Source organism: Gorilla gorilla, chromosome 1 (genome assembly GCF_029281585.2).
Source record: "Gorilla gorilla gorilla isolate KB3781 chromosome 1, NHGRI_mGorGor1-v2.1_pri, whole genome shotgun sequence".
Classification (NCBI taxonomy): Eukaryota; Metazoa; Chordata; class Mammalia; order Primates; family Hominidae; genus Gorilla; species Gorilla gorilla.
In genome coordinates, this window is record NC_073224.2 from 49,653,085 (window position 1) to 49,674,320 (window position 21,236).

Here is a 21,236-nt window from a genome sequence, read left to right on the forward strand (position 1 = left end):
TTCATCAATGTCAAATTTTCCCTCCTATTCACTCCTCATTCCAAGGAGAATTGTTTCTTCTTTTCCTGCCTCATTTTCAATGCATCTCTCATCCCGAAATGTCCCTTCAATTTTGCCAATACCTCAAATTCCACCTTTCTTCTTTAGTGTGATGCTGAACTTCTCAAAGGTGTGACTTGTTCTACCTGCCTGTTCTTTCTCATTCATCACTCCACCTGTTGCTTTCCCATCTGGCTTCTACCCCTCTTCTACTGACATGTCTCTCTGAGGCATACCCTTAGGTCCAAGTCCAAAATATCTTTAATTCATTTCTTAGGATCTGTCTGCAGCCTTTGTCACTGCTGATCATTTCCTTTCTGAAACTCTCTTCTCCTTTGGCTTCCATGACACTAAACTTACCTGATTCCCTTAACTTAACTAATTTCTCTTTCTTAGTTATTGTTACCTTCTCTTCCTCCTTCTCATTCCTAAATATAGATATATCTCAGGCTCTTCTTTTTTTAAAAAAAATTATCTTCCCAATTTTAATGATCTTGCCTTCTGTCACAGCTTTAACTATTACCAGTAAGAAGACTAGCCAGCACTACATTATTATTTCTGATTACTCTCCGAAACTCAAGACTTACTTTCTTAGGGTTTTTTGTTTTTTTTTTTTTTTTTTTTTTTGCCCACTGGACATCTTGCAAGCACTTCACCCTCAGCACATCCAAAGAGGAATTTCTCATTTCCGGCCAACAAGCTTCACTTTCTGACCCCAGCTTTTTCTGATCTCTGGTTCTCAGGAATAAAATTTCAGATTCACTTTTGAACTCTTCCTCTCCCTCACCCTTCAATGTTTGATTAGTTGACAGGTTGTTTTGATACAAGTTTTCAATACCTCTCGTGTCTGCTGCTGCTTTTTCATTGCTGCTGCCATCAAACCAGTTCAGGTTGATAATGCCTCCCATATGGACTATTGTAGGAGTCCTTTCATTGGTTTCTCTTAATTCTTTTCCCTCATCAACCAATACTACAACCAACATTGTGAGAGAAATCTTTCTTTATGTTCTGTCCTTATTACTTCCTTGTTTGAAAGGCTTCCATGTCTTCATGGTCTGACTGCCAAAAAACAAATGTATATTCTCTGCCTACCAAAAACAAGTGTATATTCTCTAGCACGTCATTCAAAACCCTCCATAAACTGGCTTTGACTCATCTTTCCAGCCACCTTCTCTCTCACCAATTTCCATGCTTCATCTAGGCCAGTCCAGGCTATGTGCAAGTTCCTAAACATATCCCATTTTTTCTGCCTCTGTGCAATGCCTTCTAAAATTATTATTAGAAATTCATTTTACAACATTAAGAAGTTTTAAGAGAATAAACACTTATAATTTCATATTCTAAGACAATTGTTTTTATCTGTGCCTATTATTGTCTAATCCTTTCCCACAAGAATAAAGGTTTTACATAAATGCAATCATAAGCCCTTGTTATTAAATATTCTATTTTTACTTAAGATTGTATTTTTAAGATTTTCTACTTCCTCATATTTATCACCATATAGGTCTGTATTACATTTAAAGTACCATAATTTATTCAAAATTTTCCTAAGAGTAGACATTTCAAATGCTCATAAGATCCTTCTAGATAGATAATATATACAAATAAGAAGTAGCTTCAATTTCAAATCATTTTCCTCCAGTTAGATTAATCCTAGGAATGAATTTACTTGGTTAAAAATCTTATTATTGGCCAGGCGTGATGGCTCATGCTTGTAATCCCAGCACTTTGGGAGGCCGAGGCGGGCAGATCACCTGAGGTCAGGAGTTCGAGACAGCCTGACCAACATAGGGAAACCCCGTCTCTACTAAAAATACAAAATTAGCCGGGCATGGCGGCGCATGCCTGTAATCCCAGCTACTCAGGAGGCAGAGGCAGGAGAATCGCTTGAACCCAGGAGGCAGAGGTTGTGGTGAGCTGAGATCACGCCATTGCACTCTAGCCTGGGCAACAACAGCGAAACTCCATCTCAAAAAAAAAAAATGTTTTTTTAATCTTCTTATTGTCTTACTCCATTTCTCAAATATTCTTTCCAACTGGAATGAGCTCTTTAATCTCTGTCTCTAATTCTCACTTACTTTTGAAGGCCCAAATAACTGTGACTTCTTCCTTCACAATATTCTTGCCTCCTCCTCCCAGACAGAAGTGAACCTCCTCTCATCTGAGCTCTTATAGCCCACTGTTGTCTGAAAAATGTTTAGTTCATTCTAACCACTCTAAAATAATGCTACGCGTGTACATGTCTTATGTCTATTAGTAGACTCTGGGGTACTCAAGAGTCCATCTCTTATTCCCCTTCATAACTTTACCTAGCGATTTTCCATTATTTCAAGCTGGCTTATATATTTTGGTTGCACTTTATCTAGATATCCTATGTGTTTCAGGTAGCAGTCAGGACGAGAGGTGGGAGAAGCTTGTCATGCCAGCTCAGTATGACATTTTGATTGGAAGCCTTAGGATTCTTATTTCTTCTACCCTCTAAAAAAGGAGAATTGTAAGTAAAAAATAATGTAAAATTTTTGTTTCTAAAAAAGAAAAGAAATATATTCACTTGTGTTGCACCATCTCTAATTTATCATGCAGGAGCGGGTTTCATTCAAGAGGCAGTAAGCAATTTTCCTGCAGATTTGGAAACCTGTTTCCATAAGCCAGATGTGGGCAAGACTGGGAGGAGAGTTTGGGTCCTAGCTCTCCTTCTGTCCCAGTGGGTCATTTTTAAGGATGTAACTATTCTAAGCATCTTTTCCAAAATGGAAGGTTAATTTTTGCCTCATAAGTTGCGGTTAGTTTTGGTTTCATAATTCATGGTCTCATGTTAAAATACGAGTTACGCTCTCGGCTGAGCTCAGAGTTTTCCATTCTCCTTACAGACTGGAAATTAAGCCCTCTATTCTCCAATAATATGTTGCTAATTCTGGCCTTAGACAACCACTACATTTGGCCTTTTCACATTCTGAGAACAACACACACACACACACACACACACACACACATACACACACACGGTGCATTATACAACTGCAGTTGGCAATTTCAGCCCAATAAGAGGTAAATCTGAAGCCAATTTCAGAACCAAGAAGAAAATTTATTCATAGGTTTATTTCTATTACATCTGCTCAGCTGCAGTGTTACAACAATTTTGCCTTCAACTCAGCTTTCTTCAGCTCCAGAGAATATTTTAGCTCCTCCATTGTCATGCCACTTTCCTTTAATTGTTGCATAAAGTTCTCCATGGCTTTGCAGAGGTCCTTACTCTCCTGAAAGGCAAGCTGAAGAAAGAAAATTTTTCACAAGTTACAACATAAGGACTGAGACTCAGCTATATACTCTGAAGCCAGTGAGCAGCAGTTAGCTCTCTGAATGGGGGGAATGGGGGCTCAGAACCAGGCTAACTTAAGTAAAGATTTGGGTTTTCAACATGGCAAATCATTTATATTTTCTGGCTTAAATATACTTATTAATATTATCCCAGTAATAAATATGAACTAAAAGAAGAATCTCAATGAAAATGGATCTGTTCAGTGTTGTTTGTTTAGTTTTGGAGCCTAGAAGAATTTTAGAGACTTTTCCAATTCTCACGCATTGTGCTTATGTGCTTTGCTCTATAACAGGGATCCCCAACCCCAGGGCCACAGACCAGTACCGGTCCACGGACTATTAGGAACTGGGCCACACAGCAGAAAGTGAGCAGCGGGCAGGCAAGCAAAGCTTCAGCTGTATTTATAGCCACTCTGCTTTGCTCACATTGCTGCCTGAGCTCCACCTCCTGTCAGGTCAGCGGTGGCATTAGATTCTCATAAGAGCGTGAACCCTATTGTGAACTGCTCATGTGAGGGATCTAGGTTGACCCCTCTTTATGAGAGTCTAATGCCTGGTAACCTGTCACTGTCTCCCATCACTCCCAGATGAGAATCTAGTGCCTGATGATCTGTCACTGTTTCCCATCACTCCCAGATGAGAATCTAACGCCTGATGATCTGTCACTGTCTCCCATCACTCCCAGATGAGAATCTAGTGCCTGATGATCTGTCACTGTTTCCCATCACTCCCAGATGAGAATCTAATGCCTGATGATCTGTCACTGTCTCCCATCACTCCCAGATGAGATTCTAATGTCTGATGATCTGTCACTGTCTGTCTCCCGTCACTCCCAGATGAGATTCTAATGTGTGATGATCTGTCACTGTCTCTCATCACTCCCAGATGGGAATCTAATGCCTGATGATCTGTCACTGTTTCCCAACACTCCTAACTAGATGGGACCCTCTAGTTGCAGGAAAACAAGCTCAGGGCTCCCATTGATTCTACATTATGGTGAGTTATATAATCATTTTATTATATATTACAATGTAATAATAATAGAAATAAAGTACACAATAAATGTAATGCATCTGAGTCATCCCCAAACCATCCCCACTCTCCCCACCCCCATCCGTGGAAAAGTCATCTTCCATGATACCCATCCCTTGTGCCAAAAAGGTTGGGAACCACTGCTCTATAAGGCACATGAGACAACAACTTCTACCAACAGGGTCTCATGAGGTATTTGTGATGATGGTAGTGAATGGGAACTTCCAACTTCCATTTATAAAAATGTGAGTTAATAGTTTATGAGTCCCTTCTACAGCCAGGCCAAGGCCAACCCATTCAAAAGCAAAATGTCCCACATTAAACAGATATATACTGAGCATATGCCAGGAGTGATGCCAGGCCCTGGAGATCCAGCTGTGAACAAGACAGATATGAGCCTCCTACTTACAAGTGCCTTCTCACACTCTGGTTTGGGAGCTTCCTGGATCAACTTGCAGACTGGAAGTGCACTGCTCCACTCCCCATCAACGCACTGCTGCTCCTGCACGCCCACTAAGTAGTACCTGAACAGAAATTAGAACAAGGCTTAGCTTTTCCACTTTCTGAATTGGGTAATGGAGACTGGTTTTGTGTAGTTTTATTTCAGTATTTCATGCTGTGATGGAATCCACCTCCCTGCCCTTGAGCCTCAATGCATGCTTAAGTTATCTTGGTATTACAAAGCAGTTCAAAGTAAAACCATTCTCCTGGAGGTAGGGGAGGACCCAAGTGATGATGAGTCAACCCATAAAACATAGAGAAGTGAGAAATTCTGAATCAGGTGTTTACACACCCAGGTTTTGGGTGGGGAGAGTGATAGAAGCACTTTATCATTCAATAACCTAAAAAGGCATCTGGCATCTAAGCTCTAAAAAGGAGTAGAAAATGAGAGACACCTGCAAATAAATCTTAGCGAAGGGGCTAAAAAGGAGCAATTGCTTTTCATCAGAAAAATATGAGAGTTGCCTGCAAAGTGCATTGAAGGTATATAACGAGATCGAAATGCCAGTGAGGCCACATGGCTCTGAGTTAATTAGGGGGCTTTAAGGGTCTATACACTAAGTCTTTATATTTCTGCACTTCTATGTTTGTTTTTTAGTATTTATACTCTCTGATTTTTTTTTTTTTTTTTTTAGAAAAACATACATTTTAGGCCAGGCACAGTGATTCATGTTTGTAATTCCAGCACTTTCCAGCACTTTGGGAAACCAAGGTGGGAGGATCACTTGAGCTCAGGAGTTCAAGACCAGCCTGAGCAACATAGGGAGACCCTGTCTCTACAAAACCTTAAAGAATTAGCCAAGCGTGGTGACCCATGCCTGTAGTCCCAGCTATTAGAGAGGCTGAGGTGGGAGGATCTCGTGAGCCTAGGAGGCAGAGGTTGCAGTGAGCTATGAGTACACCACTGCACTCCAGCCTGGGTGACAGAGGGAGACACTGTCTCAAAAATAACAACAACAACAACAACAAAAAACCCATACATTTTATTTATTTATTTATTTTAAAACAGAGTATCACTTTTCCACCTGGGTTAAAGTGCAGTGGTGCCATCTAGGCTCACTGCAACCTCCGCCTCCTGGGTTCAAGTGATTCTCATGCCTCAGCCTCCTGAGTAGCTGGGATTACAGGAGTGTGCCACCACGCCCAGCTAATTTTTGTATTTTTAGTAGAGACAAGGGTTTTGCCATGTTGGCCAGGCTGGTCTTGATCTCCTGGCCTCAAGCAAACCGCCTGCCTTAGCATCCCAAAGTGCTGGGATTACAGGTGTGAGCCATCACGCCCAGCCAAATCCATTCATTTTAAATAATTTATCTTGTCTTGGCAGAGAGGAAAAAGAGATACTTGCATTGGGGTAAGTAGGATACTTTAGTAGGATCAGTCTGTCTTCTAGGGATTGAGGAGAGCTAGCAGAGGGCGAAAGCAGCTCTCAAAATCAGAATGAGCTTAGAATCCTGCAGCAGTAGGAAATCAGATGACCAGGTGGACACAGACTGGATTATTCCCAAAAACAATGCTGCCAAGGGACAAGATCTGGCATTTGACAGGCTGTGTTCACTTACCTGTCTTCACAGTAATAACTAATGGTGGATCCTAAGGTGAAATTATTTCCTTCAAAATAGCCATGAACTGGATTCCCAGGAGGGTCACAGTCCCCTGAGAGAAACGAGTATAGAAGTCACAGTTATGAGGGCCAGGCATGCTCAATGAACAGCACCCTTAATTGCAGCTGTTTATGCCAGCACCTGACAGCCTCAGAGCAACACCTGTGCCAGCACCTGACATCCTCACAGCAACACCTGCGGGATCTGGAAACCTGTTCTTCATTCAGTTCCTTCTCTTCTAAATCATATTTGTCCATGGGAAAGAGCTTTCCCCCAGCCCATCTTCTGAGTTAGTAGGGATTTGGGAGTATTATCTGACAGCAGGAGCTCAAGGAAAGAAATTTTAAGTTGTAGAGAAGCTAATTGTTAACGTACAAGAAAAGAAAAATTGGGCCACAGGTGAAGGCTGAAGAAATAACTCCCTGAGAGAGGAGATGAAGCATGTGAGCTCAAGTGGAAGCTGACATCCCCTGTGGATAAGAGTTGTGAAACATGAGTGTATTAGTCCATCTCACATTGTGATAAAGAAATACCTGAGACTGGGTAATTTATAAAGAAAAGAGGTTTAATTGGCTCACAGTTCTGCAGGCTGTACAGGAAACGTGGTGCTGGCATCTGCTTGGCTTCTGGGGAGGCCTCGGGAAACTTACAATCATGGCAGAAGGCAAAGGGGGAGGGAGGCATCTCACATAACAGGAGCAGGAACAAGAGAGAGAGGGAGGAGGCGTTACGCACTTTTAAACAACCAGATCTCATGAGAACTCACTCGCTGTCATGAGGACAGTACCTAGGGAGATGGTGCTAGACCATTCATGAGAAATCCACCAGCATGATCCAGTCACCTCCCGCCAAGCACCACCTCCAACACTGGAGATTACAATTCAGTATGAGATTTGAGCAGGAACACACATCCAAACTATATCAAAGAGAGTATCAGAAAAAGGGGAGAAGGTGGGAGCAGTGGCTCACACCTGTAATCCCAGCACTTTGGGAGGCTGAAGTGGGTGGATCACCTGAGGTCAGGAATTTGAGACCAGCCTGGCCAACATGGTGAAACCCAGTCTCTACTAAAAATACAAAAATTAGCCCAGCGTGGGTGTGCACCTGTAATCCCAGCTACTTGGGAGGCTGAGGCATGAGAACCGCTTGAACCTGGGAGATGGAGGTTGCAGTGAGCCAAGATTCTGCCACTGCACTCCAGCCTGGGAAACAGAGCAAGACTCTGTCTCAAAAGAAAAAGAAATAGGGGAGAACATGGCTGGAAGGGAAGAGGACGAGTCTGTGGAACTGTGGAAAGAAAGCAGGATGACGTGTTAGGAGTTGTGAGTCTTGATACTGGCTCTTCCACTAGCTATGTAGCACTAAAGCCATTTTGCTCCTCTTGGCTTCCTTCCTAATATTATCCGATAAGCAGGTTAAATAATATCATCTCTAAGGTCCCAGTCAGCTCTGAGACCACAGGACACTAAACATGTCGATCAAAAATAGTGGCTAACAATGATTATGTAGGTGTATATTTACTGAAACATAAAAATCTTCTAAACAAATGGTTGAGTAAAAACAGCAGATCATGAAAGAGCATGTATAATATTATTTTTGTAAATCATGGTTTCACATACATAAGCACAGGAAAAAAGTATGGAAAGTTGTATGCCAAAATACTTAATGCCCTTATCCTTAGATGGCTTGTACGTAATTGGTTTCATCTTTCATTTTCTATATTTTTCTACAACAAAGGTGTATTAATATTACTTATGCAGTTAATACACTGTAATTTTTTAAAGCTCAGAGACTGAGCTCAAAGGCTGAATAGAGGAAAGCAAGAAAAATTTCCAGGAGTTGTTTGGGGGATTCCAGTCCACCAGAGTTCTGGTAAGTTTTATGAGTACAACTTTGAACGGAAGGAGATGATGTGGTAAACAGAAAGAATAAACAGAAAGAATCTGGTTTATTCAGAAACCTAGGGAGCTCATCCTAGATTTAGATAATGAAGTGACATAAAAAGACAGGGATCCTGTGGTTAAGAGCTAGGATAGAAACTACTGAATTAAAAGAGAGTAAAACAGAAAATGTTTGGAAGAAATAAGGAAATACTTTAAACTTGTGTCAAGCTAATGACATAAAATGCTATTATATGCATGTAATTTAACTGTATATATAATAGTATGTATGCAAGTTTTAAATAACCCCAAATTCCCTCATGTAAGAGCGTATATAGTTTGTGCTCTTAAACTGCCTGTCTTTATTATTTCTTTTTCTTTTTTTTTTTTTTTTTCAGAGACAGGCCTCACTGTGTTGTCTAGGCTGGCCTCAAATTTCTGGACTCAAGCTATCCTCCTGCCTTAGCTTCCCAAGTAGCTGGGACTGCAGGTGTGCACTGCCATGCCTGGCTTTTATTATTTTAGTAGCTACTGCCAAAATACATCCAAATAGTGATAGCACTTTACACTCTCACTGACGTAAATGGCTATTTCCTCAGGTCATGAATAGTATTAAATTAAATCCATCTTTTCATTTTTTGCTAATCAGATCAGTAAAAGATGTATATCTAATTTTAATTTCCAGTTCTATAATCATTTGTAATGTTCAATATCCTTTCATATAATCAGGAGATAGAAGTGCTGTTTAGGGCCATTATTTTGGAATTGCCTGTCCTTACCCAACTGCTTATTTTCTATTGGGTTGTTTTTTTCCTTACTGATCTCTAGGGGATCTTTGTGTATTAAAAACATTAACTCTTTAACCATCAAATATGTTGCAAATACTTTATTCAATATGATGTCTTTTAGTATGTAGAAGTTTTTCTTTTAAAAATTTAATTAAATCTGTCCATTTTCTTCCCTTATGACTTCCTGAGTTTTATGAAACTGCTTAGGAAGGCTTTCCCCATCCCAACGTAATAAATATATTATCTCATGTTTTCTTTTAATGATTTAATAATTTTGCTTTTTATAGTTATATATTTAAAATCCATTTGGAATATATTATGAATATGGTGTGAGCTAGAGCCCTAACTTTGTCTTCTTCCAAATAGATAATTATTCCATCACTATTGAATAGACTTTTCCTCCTGACTTAATCTGTTCTACTTATATGTACCTATACTTTGCTATTTTAATGATATATAATTTGTAGTACCTACAGTTTGCCATATTGTGCTCATAGTAACTTTGTAGTATCTTTTACTATCTAATATGGCAAGTATTCCTTTCCCTTTGATCCAGTCAAATGTATACATCATTCATCATTTTCCCAAAAATATTTACAATGTTAGATGTGTATCCTACCGGATGAGATTCTTTAATTAATGTTTTTTTCATATTTTTGAATTTAAAATCCTGGGAGGCATTGCACTGTAATACTAAGTCTGCCCATCCAGGATCATGCATGTCTTTTCTTTCATTCAAGTCTTGTTTTATATCTTTCAGTAAATTTTCATATAGATCTTGTGAATAGAATTATTTTTACATTTCAAATTCAACTAACAATTATTAATAGAAAATAAAAACATTGATTTTTTTCAATATTTATTTTGTGTCCAAGTATATATTAAATATTTTAGTAGACTTTCTTGGATATTTGAAGTATATTCTGCAAATAATGGCATCCTGTGATCCAGCAATCATTTTAGGAATCTATCCTATAGAAATAACAATGTAGTAGCCTGGTGCGGTGGCTCACGCCTGTAATCCCAGCACTTTAGGAGGCCGAGGCGGGTGGATCACAAGATCAGGAGTTCAAGACCAGTCTGGCCAAGATGGTGAAACCCCGTCTCTACTAAAAATGCAAAAATTAGCTGGGCGTGGTGGCAGGCACATGTAACCCAGCTACTCGGGAGGCTGAGGCAGGAGAATTGCTAGAACCTGGGCGGCAGAGGTTGCAGTGAGCCGAGATCACACCACTGCACTCCAGCCTGGGCAATAGAGTAAGACTCCATCTCAAAAAAAAAAAAAAAAAGAAAGAAAGAAATAACAACGTAGACATAAGAATATGTGTTTGTATAAAATATTCATTTCGGCATTGTTCCAAATAGCAAAAATATTAAAATAATATGAGAGCCATATAATAAATTATGACATACACATATGCAGTTATTAAATAGCGGGCAATAGAGCTACATGGACTGGTGTAGGAAAATGGCCATGTATATAGTTATATGAAAAAAAGCAATTTAAAAATATGTATAGCAAGTCCCTTTTCTATAGGTATATTTATATACATACATACACACAAAATGGCATTTAATGCTTATTTAATTTAAATATTTTATTTCTGTGTGTTTGTTTTAAATGTCTGTATAAACATAAGAAAAAGTCATGAAATAAACACACCCAATTTACTAACTCTGAGAGATATGAATTATAGTGATAGAAAGAGGGTCTTTAGCCTCTTCTAGATAATTTTGCAATAGATGAGTTATGATCTTTTTCCCCTGTTTTGTGTTTACTTTTCAAACAAAGTCACTGTCTTGAAATTAAGAAATAAAATAGTCGATGCTCCAAACTACCCTACATTACACCTAGTAGGACAGGACCCCTATCTGAGAAGGAAAAATGTGTGCTTTGGATGCTGTTCATTGCAATGGAATGTATTCTCTTGAGGTGAGATTTGGTTCTGTGAGCTCCACTTGTTTCATGGCTGTCTGCTAGATCTTAAGCCTGTCTCTGGTACAAAAAAAGAGAAAAGCATCCCAGGGATGTGGCAAATGTCTAAGTTTAGACTACTAATCAGTATTTTGGGGATCCTTGATGGTTTCTCTTGTACTTACTACTTTTGCAGATGGGAAAGGGAGGTGCCCAGGTGTGGTCCTCTAGACACTGGCTCCGATTGCTGCCCTTGAGGATGTAGTGGTCATTGCACATAAACGTGATTTTGTCACTTACATTCACAGGCCCTGAAGAACTGAACTCTCCATTCACCAGCACAGGATCAGGACAGTGGCCCACTGAAGAAGAAAATAAGCAATAATCTGAAAGGGCAAAGCTGAAGCCCAACACAGCAAAGGCCAGACCTCCTCAGTCTTCAGTGAGAAAACAGCAAATTAGAGTTAATACTGCACATTTTTAATTGAGTGAAGTACATGGTACTACCATATCAATGCAGAATGAAAAAAAGAGGAGATTGACATAAGTACAGCCCAAAAGAGCTTTGTCATGCACAAGAACAACATGAATTGGCAACTGAAAGTAATTAATCACGTAACTGAAAGTTACCAATCATATGTTTATTGTACTGTTATATTAAGCATGGCTCAAAATAGTGAGACTATGTTTGAGGCAAGTATTTCCTTCCCTTTCAACCAGCCAAATATACACTTACTTAGCATTTTTTATTTTGTTGTGCTTTTTCCCATGGCATGGAAAAAAACAGGAGAGAATGCACAGGGATATATGAGTTTGGTTATATGAATGAAGGATAATAATATCGGTGTGCTGTACTCTAGGTATACAAGAGAACTAATGCAACTATTCTTTAAAAAATAATAGTAATAAATAGGATATGGATTAATTATTCCCCATCTCCACAGAGGATACCAGAAATGAGTTTTGTGACCTTGAGCAAGTCAGCTTGATCTCAATTATCACATTGGTAAACTGAGAATATAAGCTATTCCCAGTTCGAAAGTTATATGATAGGTGAAATAAAATGATACAATGCACTTACTTCAAAATAATAAAGTCAGGATATACATGAAACAAGATTATCATGTGTGGATAATTGATGAAATTATGTGATGAGTCTATATGAGTGAATTTGACTCTTCTGTCTTTTGTATACATTTTAAATTTTCCATAACATAAACATTTTTAAAGCAATATAAGGTTAAACAAATTATAGCAAAAAAAATTAGTTCTAATATCTGGAAGAAATTATTTCTTTCCCATAGAGGGAATTGATTCTGTTAATTCAACTGAATTAATACTGATCAAGATCTGATCATAGAGCTTCCAAGAGAAGCTCCTCCACTGGAGTGCTTTAAAAGAGGTCTCCTAGAAATTGAGAATTTTTGTTTTCTTATAAAGTTTTACCACAGCCTACAGGAAGTAGGATGTGAAGGAGTAAAACAGGATATCAATATGGGCAAAGATACAGAAAGATCTAACTTACAGCGGCACTCAGTAGTGGTGTTATCCCACTCCTTAGAGGCATTGCAAAAAAGGGTCTTCTTTCCTACCAGGTGGTAGCCCTTGATACAAACGTAAGTCCCCAGAATCTGTCCTTCCACCTCCTTTGCGACAAATATGCTATTGTCCACTGGAGGAAGTTCTGGACAGTGCTCTGCTGGAAGGAAAAAGAAAACAGATTCACTTGGCATATCATGTGCTGTCAGAGAACCCTTATTAGATTTCCCCATTCTCATGTCTTTTTGCTGGATTAGTGATCCTGATTCCTGTACTCTTCCATGTCCATGTACATCCATGTCCTTCCCTTCCAACAGATTTCCAATTTTTTTTTTTTTTTTTTTTTTGAGACGGAGTCTCGCTCTGTCACCCAGGCTGGAGTGCCGTGGCCCGATCTCGGCTCACTGCAAACTCTGCCTCCCGGGTTCACGCCATTCTCCTGCCTCAGCCTCCCAAGTAGCCGGGACTACAGGCACCCGCCACCACGCCCAGCTAATTTTTTGTATTTTCAGCAGAGACGGGGTTTCACTGTGTTAGCCAGGATGGTCTCAATCTCCTGACCTCGTGATCCGCCCACCTCGGCCTCTCAAAGTGCCGGGATTACAGGCTTGAGCCGCTGCGCCCGGCCGGATTTCCAAAGTTTTATTTTCAAAAGTATAACAGGAATTTTACTCAAATTCAACCACAAGTTGTCAACTTCTAAATAAATAGTCCCCTACCCAAATAGCGATCCTGGAGTTTATAACAAGTAAGACCTCCCAGGATTTTGAAATTGGTACTCTTTTTGCTCCCAGAACAGAAAGGGAAAGTAAACAGTAACCACCCACTTCAGAGATCAGGGTTATCATTAAATGTACACTAAGCTCCTATTGAGTGCAGAGCATTAGGCCAACTTGAGATTTTTCAATAGAAGAATAAAGATATTATAAATGTAAACTTCCTTAAAGCCCTAGACAGAGTTCCTCAAAACACCGCAAACGGACACCAAATGCCTGTAAGCTGAGTTGAAGGAAAACATACGTACCATCTGAAGCAGAAACCCGCCACGCAACCATAAGACAGCACGCACACCAAAAAAACATCTGGTGATCAAAGTCCTCTCCCCAGGCTGGAATTTACCCAGCTCAGACACCTGGTTTGAAAAAAAATAGATCTTCTAACACTGCTTAAGACCAACCTAACCACCTCCTCTCTAGAGAAGAGGTTATATTGATTTACCCTCCCTGGAGAAAATGAAAAGAAAAAATCTTACGACAGGAAATCAGAACAGCTGTAAGGAAGCTGGTATAGGGAGGAACTGCAAAAATACAAAGGGATGGTAAAAGAGTTGCCAGGTTTAAAACTCAGTTTCAGAAATTTCCTGGTTTCTGGGAATGCAAATCCAGTTGACCAGTCTTTTTGAACCGCAGGCTTATCCTTCCCCAACAAACATGGGCCAAATGGTCTTGCCATGACCTTGACTTCTGTCAATAGTTGCCAATGTTTACAGTCCAACTTCTGTAACTCTGGCCAGCACTGGGGAAAGAGAACGGGCTGTCAATCCCTGGTTCTTGCCCAGGTAGAACACAATTTTGAATGCTACCTCATCCTCCTTTCCTGAATACCAGATATCCTAAGGCTGTAAGCAGCACTGAAGACGAAAGCTCAAGGAAGTAAACTACCCTTACCTGTCTCTGTCCCTCCAGAGTTAGGGCTTCCCAGCAAGGAACTGGTCTTAACTGACTCCAAAGCTGAGAGCTCCAAAGTCCTGCAGTGACACATTGTTCTCGCTTGCCAGGCCTGTACCCAGGCTTCCTACTTTGTGGCTCTTCCAGGGACAGGATTTGGCCTGAGTCCAGAGTTAACCAAATGAGTAAAGAGAGAGGTGAGGAGAATGCTTTGGTCTCAGGAATTAAGGCATGTAAAATTGTTTTTAAGGGATCCCATATCATCTTGCTTGTGACTACTATAACACTTGGTTGGTTCTCTGTGCTGTAATTATGAAACTGGGGAAAAATTCCTACAAAATGTCAGGTTTTAATAGAATAATAAAGCATTAAGGACACAGTAAGGTTGCAAATGTTCTTCGCTTCCCCATCCATTATTACTATTTGTAATGATTAATCTATGTCTTTCTCCTGAAAGGAATCAGGATATGCCACCCCCAAATATTTGGCATTAAGATTCTTTTAAGCTGAAGATATTTGAGATTCAGTGATATGGAAAGGAACAGAGATTTTGGGGGCTTTCCTTATCTGACTAAAGGCAGCAACCTTGGAGATAAGGTTGCCATAAATTCCTTTTCAGGGTAGGTCTATCCTGGAGGGGAGAGCATGAGTAAAACATATTTCAAATTCCTTCTCCAGAGAAATTTCACGGCCTTGAAGGAGACAGAAAGAACACTCGTACTTATATACACAAACATTATCACAAAACCTTCTAATTTCCTACTTTTCCCCTGAAAACCCACTTACCTTTCCAAAAAATAATCTGTTTTCTTTTTTGTTTGAGATGGTGTCTTGGCATGATCTCGGCTCACCGCAACCTCCACCTCCCAGGTTCAGGCCATTCTTGTGCCTCAGTCTCCCGAGTAGCTGAGATTACAGGCATGCGCTACCATGCCTGGCTAATTTTTGTATTTTTAGTAGAGATGGGGTTTCACCATGTTGGCCAAACTGGTCTTGAACTCCTGACCTCAAATGATCCTTTGATCATTTGGGAGGCCTTGGCCTCCCAAAGTGCTGGGATTATAGGCATGAGCCACCGCACCCGGCCAATAATCTGTTTTCTTGTAAGTGCCTTTCTTCTCCCCACCTTCACCTATTAAGATGATGTATAAGCCCCAATTCTAACCAACTTTTTGAATTACTTATCACTGAGTTTTCCCACATGTACTCAAGTTACATGTATAAATAGAATTTTCTCTCCTGTCAATCTGTCTTAGTCTAATTTGCAGGTCCCAGCCACTGAATACAATATGGTAGAGGAAAGGTGTTTTTTTCCTCCCCTTTATTCCCACAGGAAACTGCTAACTCCAGGACAGGGTTTGTGTCTGATTTGTATTTGTATTCCCTTCCACGGTGCTTCATATTGCAAAGCAGTTGTCTGTTAAATGAATGAAAGTAATGCAGAAATAAATGAAAAAAACAGTCATCCAGAAACTCTACCACAACCCCCAAAATCCATATGATCACTTGCCATTTATCACATGCTGCCTTATGATTGTTTATGTCTTATCTTTTCTTAACTAATATGCAAATTCCTATAATGTAAGCACCCTCTAAGATATGATTTTCAAAAAGTTAAAAATATGACACAAGTAAATATAAGATGAATATATATCAAAGATTTAATTCAACTCATTAATTAATGAGGAAACATTCAGATGCTACAACTGGTTCAAAGAAGAATTTGAGGAATAGGAATGCATATAGTCAGTCAGTCAAAAGCATTCTGAAGTGACTTTTCCAATAGATACAAAACTGGTTAATGTCCTACAGAGTAACAAACTGTAATATTTGCAATTGGCTTTTCTACCTGGTGGAAAGTAATTAAAACAAAATGGACAAAATATATTTGCTCTACTATAACCAGGAATCATTTGCATTGTTCTCAGATAAGAATCATTTGCATTCCTATAAATTTACTGCAAATTAACCTCTATGCTTAAAGAGTTCTAAAAGAACTTTAAATAAAGTCAGAGTCACATACTCCTGTGAATTGATCATCTGCAGAGGGCCTGCTAGAAAATGCCCAGGAATCCATTGAGCATTTACTCAAGTGATCTCTTTTTGCTAATCCTAAGCTTTGAATAATTTTTATTTACATACCCCATGTTCTACTTCTTGAGGAATGCATGTTCTTCAGTATCTTTTATAGATTTATATACAGAATGTTTGTACAATAAATTATTTTAAAAAGGAAAGAAAATCTAGTTTAGCCGTACATAAATATGGACATAAAATAGAACATGTATTACAGGAAATAATTGCAAGTAATTCTTCATCTTAATGGCTTACTTCAGATTCAGAAATATAGGACTTTAGAAACCATATCACTTATACTATTGTCTTACTAATATTTCTCCATAAAATATAAAAATACAAAAATATTCACACTAAGTGGGCTCTATAGAGACAATAAATAGCATCATAAAGTTTGGGTCAGGTTTTTTCTGTCAAATGAATTAGAAGAAAACTTTGCCTCAAAGATTTTTGGATTTTAGAATTACAGATTAAAGAAAGAAACAGAGAGTGATTGAGAGAGAGAAAGAGAGTAATATGGTGGGTCTTGGGGGAGAGGCAGAATCAGAGATAGATGCAGAGAGATAGAGATGCTTAGGAAGGGGTGTCTGGGGACTCTGAAGGACAAGTCTCCACCTGGCACTGCCATTGTCCCCCTGCCCCAACCCCACTCTTCCCTCCTCAGCCCTCTCTCCCCACAGGACGAGCAAGAGCATCAGAGACAGAGATGGAGACAAAACACAGACAGAGGAGACACTGACAGAGTGAATCAGAGAGAGACAGAGACAGAGGAATTTCTCCTCTTCCCTCTGCCTCCCTCCTCCTCTCCCCAACACCTCCCCCTTCACCACCTTCCTGCCTCCCTCTGCTCCCCTTCCAAGCCTGCATATTCTTCAGGGCTTACCCTCAGCTCCAGGACAGGGTCCTCCTGGAGCTCCTGATGGGTGAATATTTACACCACAAGAGTAAATAAAGATTACAGGCTTATATATTTTACTGTGTGTATCCAAAATTAGGCAAATTAATAAATGAGCATTAGCAGGCTCTTCTATTCCTTTGAACATTAAAAGATAGTTGGATCTATGCCAGATCGTTTCCTGGAGAACTGGGGTAATAGATCAGGTGAAACTGTTGTTCTCAGACTGGCTTTATTGCTTTACAATGGAATGGGCAAGCTGGGCATAGTGGTTCACGCCTGTAATCTCAACACTTTGGGAGGCCGAGGCAGGTGGATGGCTCGAGCACAGGAGTTCGAGACCAGCATAGCAAGACCTCATCTCTATAAAAAATAAAATTATATACATATATATACATATATATACATATATATACATATATATACATATATATACATATATATACATATATATACGTATATATACATATATACATACATATATATACGTATATATACATATATATACACACATATATATACGTATATATACATATATATACACACATATATATACGTATATATACATATATATACATATATATACATATATATACATATATATACATATATATACATATATATACACATATATATATATATTAGACAGGCATGGTGGCATGTGCCTGTAGTCCTAGATACTTGGGAGGCTGAGACAGGAGGATCACCTGAGTCCAGGAGATCAAGGCTTCAGTGAGCTGTAATTGCACCACTGCACTCCAGTGTAGGCAACAAAGCAAGAACCTGTTTCAAAAAAACAAATAACAACAAAACACAAAGAAATGGGCAGATGGTAGTTAAAGGAAGAGATCAGGAGGTGAGGAAGGAGGAGTAGAAATATAAGAGTCAGCAATGCCCAATCTGGGGGAAGAGTTGTGGGAAGTTATAAAAGGGGCACACACATTGCAGTGTGTGTAAGATTTTAAGAGAATTCAGGAAAGACTATTTTGAGAAGTTCTACAGGGTGTCATGAATGGATTCCCTTTTGTCTTTGTCAAGAGAATTCAGAAAAGATTTAAATTGCTCTTTTAATGTTTTTACACGTTGGGTTGATGTTTCCCCAATGCCTGACCAAAACAACCTGGGCCAGAAAAGTGTGGGGGGCGCACAGCCACATTCTCAAACTTATGTACAAGGCATTTGAGGTTGGGGCATGGAAAAATGCTGAGGCACTGTGTGTATGTTATTTGTGCATGAGAATGTAATTCCTTGACCCTGAAAACAGGACAAGGAGTGGAGTGTGTGATAAGGAACGCTGAAAACAGCCTCCTGAGAATGCGGTTTGAGTGCTTTTACAAGGCCACAGGTGTCTCACAACCCCACCTCAAAAAGCCATCTGGTGGATGTTTGTGGTTTAACAAGCCCTTTCAATGAATACATGGTGGGCAGATATTGGGGCGGACTCTCCTCAGAAGAGCTGCTCCCTCCCCCGCTCAGCTGGAATTTTCTGAGAACTCATTCTTGGCGTTCACTGCAAGCTATAAGCTTTGCAGAAAGTAGCCTTAGGCAGATTCCATGGGAATATGAATTTTAAAAAGAATTTTTAAAAATCAAATTGTGCATGAAACACTGTAGAATAAGCTTTAATTATGAGTTTAGATGGGCCTGCACTGTGGCAAGATCAGAGTTGATGCATTGTTACTCTAAGTTTTAGGGGACAAGAATAAGTCACCTTAAAATATGCCTCTTTGGCATAAAGATTATTTTGAACTGCAGGCAAATGAGATGCAATGGAAGCAGAAAGAAGCCTTCCTGGAGTATCTCTTAGATGACTCTAAGCAGAAACTTCTGAGGAATGAGGACTGCTGTAAGTCCCTTCTCCGGAGGGAGATTTATGTCCACAAAGAAGTCAGTGTCAAGACAGACCTACACAAACCTTCTCCATTAGTTTCTTTCAGGTATTTGCCTTCTCAAAATTTGCAGCCCTAGAAACTTAACGTTTTTTCCTTTGTCTTGTCACTTCTCTACAAAGTTATTGCTCTTTTGTTAAGATGCTATATAAATCTAAGCTCTAACTCCCCTTTGAGTTACTCATCATGAGGTTCCTCCCAGGTGGGGTGTGCTGCCCACATTAATAAATTGTTTGGGTTTCTCTTGTCAATCTGTTTTGTTAGTCTAATTTACAAGGTCCCAGGCAGAGAACCTAGGAGGGTAGAAGGAAAAATAATTTTTTCCTCTCTTACAAAGCAATGGCAGCCTAACTCCTCAAAGGCTACTGCTCACCTTGTTATAGCCCTTCAGACCAGCTATGATGTTTCAATTACCTACTAAGGCAGGTTGCTACTTCTTCAATAGCTATTGAACCCTTCTTTGGTAATGAAACCCTAATTATGACTGGCGAAAAGCCACTTGGAATAAAAATATTCCAGCCTGCATGAAAGCTGTATGTAGCCACTTGACTACATTTTGACCAATGAGATATAAGCATAAGTGTGTTTGCAAAATCTAGGAAAAATTCTTTTTTTAATTTTTAACTTTACAGTAGGTGTATATATTTATGGGTTACATGAGAAGGGAAATATCCTTAAAAGAAGCTGGTATGTCCTGTTGCCTTCTTCCTCCCTGCTGGCCAGAGTATAAACATGTTTTCTGCAACTGGAGTAACCACCTTCCTCTATGAAGTAGAATCCAACACATTGTTCTTTTTGAGCAAGAGAGACAGAGAAAGAGAGAGAGAGCGAGTTTCACTCTGTCATCCAGGCTGGAGTTCAATAGCATGATCATAGCTCGCTGCAGCATCAAACTCCCAGGCTCAATCAATTCTCCCACTTCAGCCTCCCGAGTAGGTAGGACTACAGGTGTGCACCACCATTCCTGGCTGATTTATTTTTTATTTTTGTAGAGATGGGGGGGGTCTCACTATATTGCCCAAGCTGGTTTTGAACTCCTAGCCTCAGGCAATCCTCCCGCTTCAGCCTCCCAAAGAGCTGAGATTACCAGCCTGAACCAATGTGCGCTTGGAGTTGTTATTTTAGATTTACTGAAATCCACAGCTGAAACCAACTCTAATCTGAAACAGAGTTTGAGTGAAATGACTCAGGAATTTAAATTCAGAAAAGAATATTTAACAGACTTTATTAAAGCATACTCTGACACAGTTTCCTTTCCCATCCATAAATTCTACAAAGACAATAGGTGAAAGAGGAGCGAACCTAGGAAGTGAAAACTGAATGGCAATGATGAGGCAAACATATCAGTGATGAAGGAAACCCAAATGGATAAACAAGTTATTCTCTGAAAGTAGGCTGGATGTTTGGTGAAGGGCATTAAACTTGTTGAGAGTAGACCCCCATTAGAGCTGCAGTGCTGCTTCCCAAGCGTTCCTATGCTTCTGAAATTATTTTGCTTAATTGCAGAGAAACTCTCCTATAGAATCTAATCTGATTTTCACAGGTAGAATGTTGCATACAATCAAAAAGGCATTTAAATGCCTTTGGGAATTCAGAAGCGTAGTTGTTCTGCTTGTAAAGGGCTGAAGGAACGCAGCTGACATTGGCTTGATGAGAATAAAAGAAGAAAGACCGTGCTTTGATGTTTTTTAAGAGAAAGAAAATATTACTCTCCATGATTACAGTGATGCTATCTCATTAAAAACCACGTTCTTAAATATCCCAGTGTGCAGTAAAAAATTCCAGTACATCATATATTCCCCTCCTCCACTTAAATAGTATCAAATGCATGTCACTGGATTATTTTTTCTTTTACATGTTAAAGGAGAGAAACGGACAAGAGAGTATGGACAGTATTACGTAGCTCCTGTTTCCTACCCTGAGGTCCAAGAATGGGTTTCAGGTCATGACCTCCCTAAACTGTATGCAAAACCTATGTGTCAACCTCTTTCTGGGTAGAGAGTCCTTAGCATGTCAAATTCTCAAATGAGTTCAAGAGAATGAATGAAGGTTAGATGGTGCAAAATACTTCTAGAGACCATAAACCTTGGTGATGG

The 21,236-nt window shown here is 39.5% G+C and overlaps 1 protein-coding gene across 2 annotated transcripts; it reads right to left on the bottom strand.

The window, feature by feature from the left end:
- Nucleotides 1-3,103: 3,103 nt before the first annotated feature.
- C4BPB (complement component 4 binding protein beta) lies at nucleotides 3,104-14,123 on the bottom strand. 2 transcript variants are annotated; one of them, XM_019029922.4, is made up of 7 exons: nucleotides 13,866-14,056; nucleotides 13,638-13,745; nucleotides 12,600-12,773; nucleotides 11,260-11,436; nucleotides 6,450-6,543; nucleotides 4,799-4,913; nucleotides 3,104-3,308 (listed from the first exon to the last, which is right to left on the bottom strand). In XM_019029922.4, exons 2-7 carry the CDS (start codon nucleotides 13,693-13,695, stop codon nucleotides 3,168-3,170), a joined length of 759 nt encoding a protein of 252 aa, XP_018885467.4. In that variant the 5' UTR covers nucleotides 13,696-13,745; nucleotides 13,866-14,056; the 3' UTR covers nucleotides 3,104-3,167. The 2 variants fall into 2 exon arrangements, with proteins under 2 accessions (XP_018885467.4, XP_018885478.4); XM_019029933.4 differs by having other exon boundaries at nucleotides 12,600-12,770; nucleotides 13,638-14,123.
- Nucleotides 14,124-21,236: the final 7,113 nt, after the last annotated feature.

Coding starts and splice junctions, on each gene's coding strand:
- C4BPB (XM_019029922.4), bottom strand. CDS start 13,695: ATGTTTTTTTGGTGTGCGTGCTGTCTTATGGTTGCGTGGCGGGTTTCT. Junction 12,774..13,637: donor GCGGGTTTCTGCTTCAGATG/GTACGTATGTTT, acceptor TTTTCCTTCCAG/CAGAGCACTGTCCAGAACTT. Junction 3,309..4,798: donor CAGAGTGTGAGAAGGCACTT/GTAAGTAGGAGG, acceptor TTCTTTCTTCAG/CTTGCCTTTCAGGAGAGTAA.